The sequence below is a fragment of the Anastrepha ludens genome, chromosome X (assembly GCF_028408465.1).
Source record: "Anastrepha ludens isolate Willacy chromosome X, idAnaLude1.1, whole genome shotgun sequence".
NCBI lineage: Eukaryota > Metazoa > Arthropoda > Insecta > Diptera > Tephritidae > Anastrepha > Anastrepha ludens.
The window spans coordinates 50,772,834-50,783,026 of record NC_071503.1 but is presented as its reverse complement, the minus strand read 5'-3'; the positions used below and the strand labels follow the sequence as shown (position 1 = coordinate 50,783,026).

The 10,193-nt window shown below is 40.7% G+C and overlaps 1 protein-coding gene across 1 annotated transcript; it reads left to right on the top strand.

The window, feature by feature from the left end:
• The first annotated feature begins 1,198 nt into the window (after positions 1–1,198).
• On the top strand, positions 1,199–6,476 carry LOC128870055 (uncharacterized). The gene is made up of 5 exons (XM_054112652.1): positions 1,199–1,345; positions 4,181–4,382; positions 4,492–4,947; positions 5,005–5,074; positions 5,141–6,476. The coding sequence occupies exons 1-5, from the start codon at positions 1,199–1,201 to the stop codon at positions 6,474–6,476; spliced, it is 2,211 nt and encodes a 736-aa protein (XP_053968627.1).
• The last annotated feature ends 3,717 nt before the right edge of the window (positions 6,477–10,193 follow it).

The following is a 10,193-nucleotide window of genomic DNA, read 5'->3' as shown; positions in this document are numbered from 1 at the left end:
ATTAAATCTATTTCTAGCAGATTTATGTAGTACTGTCACTTAAAAATCGAGCGTTATTTAATCAAACAAAGCATAAAATAGTTATGATCTTTTAAATGTAATAACATGCGTGAGTTTTAACTAATAAATCAATTTATTTTGTTTCTTTCACATGAAAATATAATATATCACAATATGCCGCTCTCCCTTTGAAAATATTTTAGACGTTAACTTTAAGACGAAATTAACATGCTAGGGACTTCAATTTTCGAATTAATAAAGCCTGAATCTATTACAATAACAATATATGGAAGTTCCAATAAAGGAATACCCTCTTTGGAATAAAATGGGGAGATCCAGCGATTTCGATGGAATTGTAAATTATTAAATTACATTACTTTACATTCGGTGATCATAAGTCCACGGACAGTTTTTCAAATTCAAAATGGCGAATCCACGGTGGTGGACTAAAATTTAAAAATTTGAGCTAAAAAAAAAAAAATAAATAATTGGCGCGTACACTTCTGTTAGGTGTTTGGCCGAGCTCCTCCTCCTATTTGTGGTGTGCGTCTTGATGTTGTTCCACAAATGGAGGGCCCTACAGTTTCAAGCCGACTCCGAACGGCAGATATTTTTATGAGGAGCTTTTTCATGGCAGAAATACACTCGGAGGTTTGCCATTGCCTGCCGAGGGGCGACCGCTATTAGAAAAATGTTTTTATTAATTTTGCCTTCACCGAGATTCGAACTAACGACCTCTCGGTGAATTCCGAATGGTAATCACGCACCAACCCATTCGGCTACGGCGGCCGTAGCTAAGGTTCTGAAAATTACCGGTCGAGTATTTTTTTGGATAACTATCAGTGACACCCAATCGCGTTGTTAGGTGTGTTTACTACTATTTTTCGTAAAAAGCTGGTATAATAAAGACTCTACCCTTTACTTAAAGTAAAGCTTGGGGTAACCCTATTTCGTTCAAAACTATTTTTTTTTCTTTTTGTGAACTTTCATATACGGTTATTATAGTTATCGGTTTTCAGTAAAAATAAAAATTATTTGAAATATTTTAATTTTTTAAATACATTGACTTTACGCTAATCTCTTTTAGGTTCCCACCAGCCAACCTACTCGTCTTTTTTCATTCATGAACCCTTTGGCCATGGAAATATGGTTGTACGTACTTGCTGCTTATGTACTTGTTTCGTTTACTTTATTCGTGATGGCCCGTTTTTCACCATATGAATGGAATAATCCGCATCCTTGCATGAAAGAGTCCGATATTGTGGAGAATCAATTTTCAATATCGAATAGCTTCTGGTTTATAACGGGTACCTTTTTGCGACAAGGTTCCGGTTTGAATCCCAAGGTAAGTACGCTTATTTTATTAAAGTGGTATAAAAACGGGTGCTCCATTAAGACCATCTAGTTTGAATTTTGGAAGAAACCCAGTTTTATTTCAAGAGTTCTGAAGTTCTTATTTCTCTTTTTTTAGTAAATAATGTAGGCATGGATAACAGTTTTTCACAATTCAAAATCAAAAAGTTTACCTGAGGTTAACAGACTGAACGTTTAAGGATTTTCTGATTCACTTAGTACTCTCATTTTCTGTTTTGAAAAACTGTCATCGAATCTGTAAAAGCCCTAGTAGTAATTTTTATGAGCTGAGCTCATAATTGCATATAAGATTATTATAGCTTTAGTCCGAATATAGGTTTAAGTCTCTACCATGCTGCGGTTTTGAGAAAATGGGGGATAAACATATTTATAAACTTTTACCCCCGATTTTATCCTAACCATGACGTGAGCCATTTTGGGCTTCATAATCGTGTGGAAAACAAGAAAGGGAATTTTGTAGACCTGTGTTATATACAAGAAATATCTTGTTTCGTTTTTAGGGATGATTGGAAGACCAAAATGTTGAAGGTAATGAAACGTAAAAACTACGGCGGGTTGGTAAAAATTTTTTATTTTATCTTAATAAACAAAAGATATACATAACTTACTTAAACCTATGAAAGTAGTATTTAATAATTATGTTTTATTTTATCTTAATAAACAAAAGATATACATAACTTACTTAAACCTATGAAAGTAGTATTTAATAATTATAAGATAACCAAAGAAAGATGTGCCGAAAGATATTAGTTTTAGGAGACGAAAAAATAGAGCTCTTAAGTAATTGTTAAGAGAAGACGTGAATCGTTTAGAAATAATCGCCCCGGGTGACGAAAAAAGTGTCACGTAATTATTAATAGAAAAAGGCTTTTGTTTCACGCGTTTCGTCTTAGAAGATGAATACAACTTTGCAATTGTTCAGCAATAATTATAGATCAATATTTAATTTTTTTGTTCAACTTTATTTGGATTTTTGTTCTGTTTCTTCAGATTTCGTGTTTATTTCGAATGTTAGATTGCGCTATTTTGGTGAAACCACATTTCTTCGTGATCTCAGCATTTTTAATATTGAGAAACATCTGTCAATAGGTACATCTCGAATTATTATCTAGGGGAAGGTTTTCGCAATTTCTGTAAATTTCTTAGGCTGTAAAGTTTTTTTTCAGCCAATTGTAACAAAGGACATGAGGTAATGAATGATCTTGGCCAAACATGGCGCATATCACTCTTCATTTGATAATTCCTAAGGTGGTGATGCGGAAGCGTATTTTTTAATATTCAAATATAACCACTCGCACGTAGCTGTCAACCTCGCCTCCACGTGGTGCCCCCAGATTACGCTAAAGAGGCTCTGGCGACTGGAAAAAAGTGGCATAACTTTATCATCGGTTTTGAGGAAATGCGAGACACCCTTCGTTTGTGCATGGGGCTGACAACTCCATCGCAATCAATGACCTTCTGGTCATTAAACCTTATTTGAAAAGGTCGAGCCAAGGAGCACCAGGAGATTTGGTGGCTTCTAAAACACTCAGGCTAAAGAGCCCATTGTATTTAGAGCTCTGGAAAGGGGGTAGATAGTCAAGGAGAGAAAGAGATAGGAAAGAATAGAGACAGAGATAGAGATAGTTAGTCCTGTGAGAATTCTCCAGATTCTTTGGCAAATCTGTAAATATCCTCCAGTTTTAGAGAACGAATATTACTCATTCCCATGACATCGGAACATAATACTCGTAGTCGCGCTCTAGCAAAGGCAGGACACTCACAGAGAAAGTGCTCAGTGCTATCCGCCTCCTCCAAGCATGACAGGCATACCGGGTCCTCGATGATTCCAATGGTGGTCATATGCTGACCCCATGGGTTGTGTCCTGTAATGATGCCGACCATCAACCGAATGTCTTTCCTTCTAAGTTTTAGTAGAAAGTTTGACAGTTTTCTGTTCGGACTTGTCACAAAACACTTTGCAGTTCTGCAGCGTTCTAGACCGGACCATCGCTCTTTATGTAGATTGCCTACATACATTCGTCGGCAATTTCGATTCCTTGAACACCGGAGTGTCCCGGAACCCATATAAGTACAAGCCTGTTGTTTGGTCACATTATAAGTGCCCTTTGTGACCGCATCCTTTGATCCGCCCCTGCACATGATTGGTCATATTATGTGCGCCCTTTTGACCGCATCATTTGATCCGCCCCTGCATTGCAGTCCCGCAACCTTGAACATCAGGTGATTAAAGGGGACCAAATTAGAATTAGAACCTTTAGAATTAAGTATGTGTGTATGTATATAAGCAAGCCTATATGCAAAATAAAACAGTACACTTTTGGAGTTCGTTGAATTATAACGTTTTTCTCAACATTGCCGCCGGACAAACAAACGAGTTTGTCTGTACATTTTCTGGCGCCCAACGTGGGGCATACATATAGTGTGTCTTAATTTTTAGTGGCAATCGCTGATAACGGAATAAATTCAGCAATTACATTTTTTCGCAACCGAGGATTATTATCAACTTCTGCTGTTTCGCATACAACTTAAGTTTTACTGCAGTGATTCACCAACCACCAAATATTTTTCGGCTCAGCACTTTCATCATCTTGTCATTTCGCAAATCACACATCTATACCTTTTCGCAAAATTTGTTTGGTGAATCATGTCGCTGGAAGAAGTCAAGCAGCAGCGCTTACTAACCCGGAAAAACATGTCCCGCATAAGGACAATAGTGGAGACAAGCGAAAGTAAAGCTGGAAAAATACTTTCGCCCATTGAACTCAAGTGTCGACTCGGAATTTTAGATTCCTATTTTAAGCAGGGGTTGGGCTATCAAACGCAAATCGAGAAGCTCGATCCAGAAGACAATGGTAGGGGTGACCTGGAAGACCTCTACGTCACCATCCGTTCAAACATCCAAATGCAGCTCGGTGAAGATGAACACAATTCAACGTTCCGTGAATCAACAGCAGCAATTCCTGTTTCGCATTCAAAAATACCAGCATTAAAGCTACCCGTATTCTGTGGAAGGTACTCGGAATATAAAAATCGCATCATTCATGCACGTCATCGGAAATGAGTCATCGCTGTCTAATATTGAGAAGTTTAACCATCTCCTCAATTGCTTACAAGGGCAGGCCTTGGAGACTGTGAAGGCGTTCCAAATCACCAGCGAGAACTACTCAAAGGCATTAGACAGATTAAAGTCCCGTTACGACAATAGCACGCTCATCTTCATGGAAACCATCAAGTCGTTATTCGAACTGCCTTCTGCTGCAAAAGGTGGTGCTTCTCAGTTACAAAGTTTGGCCGACAACGTGTCCGCACTTTATAGTTCGCTGTTGTCAATCGGCTCTGATAAAAACATTTCGCATTTACTGCTCATTCACCTTGTAATGGACAAGGTTGATGAAGAAACGCAAAAAAAGTGGAAGGAGTCGTTAGACTTCACATCGCTACCATCTTGGGAACAGTGCGCAAAGGTTCTTGAACGACGCTGTCAGTTTTTAGAGTCAGCATCGGGCTCCCTCTCGTTTGGTGATTCTGGTAAATCCAGCTACAAACAGGAAAACAGGAATAAGCTGCCACGTAAGGGCTATTCGTTTTCATGTACAAATCGCTCTTGCGCATTATGTTCTAATTCAGACCACTTAATTGGCAGTTGCTCTCGCTTCAAGCAACTGGAGATTGCTGACCGCTTCAAAGAGGTTAAAAGGTTAGGTCTGTGCCTAAATTGTTGGTCTAATAAACACCAACTAGCACATTGCTCGTCCGCATTCAGATGTAAACATTGTGCTCGTTCTCATCACAGCCTACTTCATCGTGCTCCTACTTCAAACAAAATGCAGTCAGTATCGCTTTCTACATCATCACTTGAGCAACCAACGCAACCTGTAAGTACTGCAGCTACGCACACACATCAAGAAAAATCGCCACAAGACCAAGTCATACTAGCAACTGCAGTGGTGCTCATCCGAGATGCGTCTGGCTGTTTTCAATTCGGTAGAGCGCTACTCGACTCCTGCTCCCAAGTAAATTTTATTACCGAGGAGTTTTCCCGAAAATTGCGTCTCCCAAGAGAAAGGCACCACGTTGAAATCCAGAGCATTGGGGACTCGGTAACAAATATTAAACACAAGACATCAGCCACTGTCAAATATCGAATGTGTGACTATGAGACACCATTATCGTTCCATGTTACATCGCAAATCGCTTATCAGCCAGAGGCTGAATTTAATATCATCTCTTGGAACTTGCCGGCTAACATTGAACTCGCCGAACAAAATTTCTTTAAGCCAACATGTGTAGACCTACTCATCGGCACAGAAATCTTTTTCGACATTCTGTCGATTGGGCAAATAAAATTAGCACCTGGGTTACCGTCGCTACAGAAGACTTTATTAGGTTGGGTCGTCTCTGGTCGATATAAACGACCTACAGAGAATTCATCATCAATTTGCCTACTTTCGGTTGAGGAGTCAGTGGATGCCAATTTGCAACGTCTCTGGAAGCTGGATGAGCCATCAAAGGCAGACATGTGGACCACTGAGCAAAGGAATTGTGAACAAAGTTACATGCAAACCGTGCAGAGAAACATCGAGGGGAGAGTTGTTGTCAAGCTACCATTTAAAGAGGCCCCTCATTGTCTTGGCCAGTCGTACGCAACTGCACTTCGAAGATTTATTGCTCAGGAGCGACTTATAACGCGCTGTCCTGACCTTCACCAACAATACATCGCATTTATGGAAGAGTATTCCCGCCTTGGGCATATGAGCATCGTTAGAAATGTGGATTTCGATAATCCACATTACTATGTGCCTCATCATTATGTCCTGAAGCCAACTAGCACAACAACTAAGCTCAGGGTAATACTCGATGCCTCCTGCAAGAGTACAACCCAAAGATCACTCAACAATATTCTTGCTGTGGGGCCTACTCTGCAGAACGATCTATACATATTGCTACTATGGTTTCAATTATATCGTTACACACTTACTGCTGATATCGTAAAGATGTACAAACAAATTTTGGTAGATAAAAACGATCGCAAATTCCAATACATCTTATGGAGAAGTACGCCCAACGATGAAATACGCACTTACCAGATAAACACGTAAATGGTACGGCGTCCGCCCCTTATCTCGCTGTACAGAGCCTCAACTACATTGCTGATGCATACGAATCGGGATATGTTCTGGGTGCCAGCACAATTAAAACGTCATTCTACGTTGATGATCTTTTATGCGGTGTCGATACCCTGGCAGAGCTATCGCGAATCAAATACGAAGTCACGGAGATACTGAGGCGTGGTTGTTTCCCTTTGGCGAAGTGGCATTCAAACCACCATAAATTTCGAGAAGATGACACCATGAAAGATTTAAATATAGACGAAAGTTTTACAACGAGCACTTTAGGTATAAAATGGGACCAACTACGAGATATTTTCTTATTTTCTTTGCAGTCGAAACAACCTGTGAATGGACGTGGAACTAAGACATCAATCTTATCTATTGTATCAGCGCTTTTCGATCCTTTATTATTACTGCAAAGATCATATTACAAGAAATATGGATTTTGAAGCTGAATTGGGACGAGTCGGTGCCGTAGAACCTACAAACGGCTTGGGAACGATTTCTCAAGGACATAGCTCATCTCAGTACGCTCTCAGTTCCAAGGTATTCTGGATCAACAAATCACAACTCTTTACAAATTCATGGGTTTTGTGATTCGTTTATTCGAGCCTATGGCTGTGCTATTTTTCTTCGCTCCAAAGCAGCAGAAGGCAAACCTACTGTCACCCTTTTGACTGCCAAGTCGCGAGTTGTTGGCACGTCTACTGGCAAAAATAAAACCTCTATTCAACGCCAACATCACTGTGTTTTTGTGGACTGATTCACAAATTGTGCTACATTCGCTTGAAATGCACTCAGCTACCCTATCAATATTCGTCGGTAATCGAGTGTTACAGATTCAAGATCTCACAGCAGATGTAAGTTGGCGGCATGTCCCAACAAAGTGTAACCCAGCTGATATCGTGTCCCGAGGCTGTAACTAAGCAGTTCAATTTAGTTTTCAGGACCATCATTCTTACAACTTGAACCCGAAAACTGGCCCAGCAATCAGTGTGGCCAACTCGATATGGAAGAAGTTTCTCGAGAAAAACGTAAGTCAGCTTTTAAAGCAGTCATCGAAGAAAACTATATTTTGAAGGTGCTTGATAGAAACAGTACATACAATCATTGCTTACGAGTTATAGCCTTTCTATTTCATTTTCATCAATTAACAAGCAGACCGCTTGAAACTCACCTAGACAAAACAACTCTATCGCCTAAAGATTCGTTTCAGCAGATTCATGGTGGCGTTCGTCTACTACTAGTGGTGGGCGTCTTGAGCTAGCAGATTTGGCAGATTTTCATAAACACCCTATCTTATTGTCAGGAAAATGCCACTTCGTGGAGCTCTTTTTTCGACATTTACACATCACGCATTACCATGCAGGTGTTAAAGCACTGGTGGCATTACTACGTCTTCAATTCCGGGTCATAAATGAAAGAGATGTGGCACGTCGCATTGTGAAATCTTGCATACATTGGGTAAGATATAAGCCGAAATTAATTCAACAGATGGGCAATCTTCCTGTATCACGTCTTACGCCATCAAGACCGTTCGCACGGTGTGGTATAGACTTTTGCGGACCAATTGAAACATACCTGCGCATTCGAGGCAAAGGGCCATGCAAAACTTATATAGCCATATTTGTGTGCTTCTCAACGAAGGCAGTGCACATAGAAATAGTATCTGACTTGTCAACAGATGCATTTCTGGCCGCACTGAAGCGCATGATCGGCAGGCGAGGATTACCAACTGATATATACTGCGATAACGCGACTAATTTTGTAGGTGCCAGCAGAAAACTTCAAGAGTTGAAGATGTTTTTATTTCATCAAAAACATCAAGAGTCAATTATAAATTATTGTACTAATCAGTTTATAAATTTCCACTTTATTCCCCCTAGGGCTCCGCATTTTGGAGGCCTATGGGAGGCCGCTGTGAAGTCAGCAAAGGGTCTTTTGAACCGCAGTATGGCGAATGGTCGCCTTACCTTTGAGGAACTGAACACAGTGATGATTTCTATCGAAGCAATACTAAATTCACGGCCAATTTCACCTTTGTCATCAGACCCGAACGACCTTGAAGCTCTGACTCCAGGCCATTTTTTAATAGGTAGCTCTCTTAAAGCAATCCCAGAGCGAGAGGAAACGTGCACCAACATAGATCATATTAGCAAATGGGCTCGCACTGTTGCGATCAAACAATCGTTTTGGCGAAGATGGTCACATGAATATATAAACAGCTTGCAAGCGCGGACCAAATGGACGAGTGGTAATCCTAATGTATTCGAAGGATTGCTAGTGATTATCCAAGACGAGAACGCACCTCCGCAGCTATGGACTATGGGACGTATCATCAAGTGCATTGTTGGCAGTGATAATCGCATTAGAGTCGTCGATGTTAAAACTTCAAGAGGAATCTTACGCCGACCAGTTCACAAAATAGCTGTACTACCTGCTTGAAATACATTTCAACGGGCCCGGGATGTTTGGTCACATTATAAGCGCCCTTTGTGACCGCATCCTTTGATCCGCCCCTGCACATGATTGGTCATATTATGTGCGCCCTTTTGACCGCATCATTTGATCCGCCCCTGCATTGCAGTCCCGCAACCTTGAACATCAGGTGATTAAAGGGGACCAAATTAGAATTAGAACCTTTAGAATTAAGTATGTGTGTATGTATATAAGCAAGCCTATATGCAAAATAAAACAGTACACTTTTGGAGTTCGTTGAATTATAACGTTTTTCTCAGCATTACCGCCGGACAAACAAACGAGTTTGTCTGTACACCTGTTTTGTCTTGCGACAGAATTCAGCTTCTTCTTACACTCTTGGACAATCTTTGAGGTTTGCTTCGCGTTCTCCAGGGCCTTCAATGCAGCCTGACTGTCACTGAAGACTCCAATCTTTTTCCCGCTCCATCTCCTCTCGATTATCCATTCGGCTACTTTTAAGATGGCAAAAACTTCTGTTTGGAAAACAGTTGCCATTCCCCCCATAGCATAGTGATACTTATTACTATCGTTTAAGTCCCATCCGGCTCCAGAACCTATTTGAGTCTTGGACCCATCGGTAAAGAAAATATCCGTCAAACCTCCATGCATGCATTCTGGATTGCTCCATTGCTCACGCAATGGAAATCTGACATCAAATTTCCTTCCAAATTAAACTGTGGGTATCAGGTCATCTTTAGGTGCCAAAAACAGAGGATACTGCTCCGACAGTAACTTAAAGATTTCTCCGTGTCCCGAAGCTCCATCTTCGTGCCAGAAACCATATTTATGGAGTCTACACATTGCTTTTATTGCTTCCTGTTGTATCTTAAGATACAGGGGGAGCAAATCAAGCATAGCATTTAGGGCATCACCAGAGGATGTACTCATGGCACCCGTGATGCATAAACATACACTTCTCTGCAGCCTGTATAGTTCCCGGATTGTGGACTTAACCATGCTCCGTCGCCACCAGACTACAGAAGCGTAAGTGATGATTGGTCTGATAAGTGCTGTGTATATCCATAGGACCACAGCCGGTTACAGACCCCAGGTTTTGCCAAAGGCTCTACGGCATTGCTGAAAAATCTTGAATGCACGATTCACCTTCAGTGAAACGTGTGTATCCCAAGTCAGCTTTTTATCCAAGATTATTCCTAGATATTTAACTTCGTTGGAAAGACCAAGTGTCACACCTTTCAGTGTTGGAAGACTGAGTCCATCCAA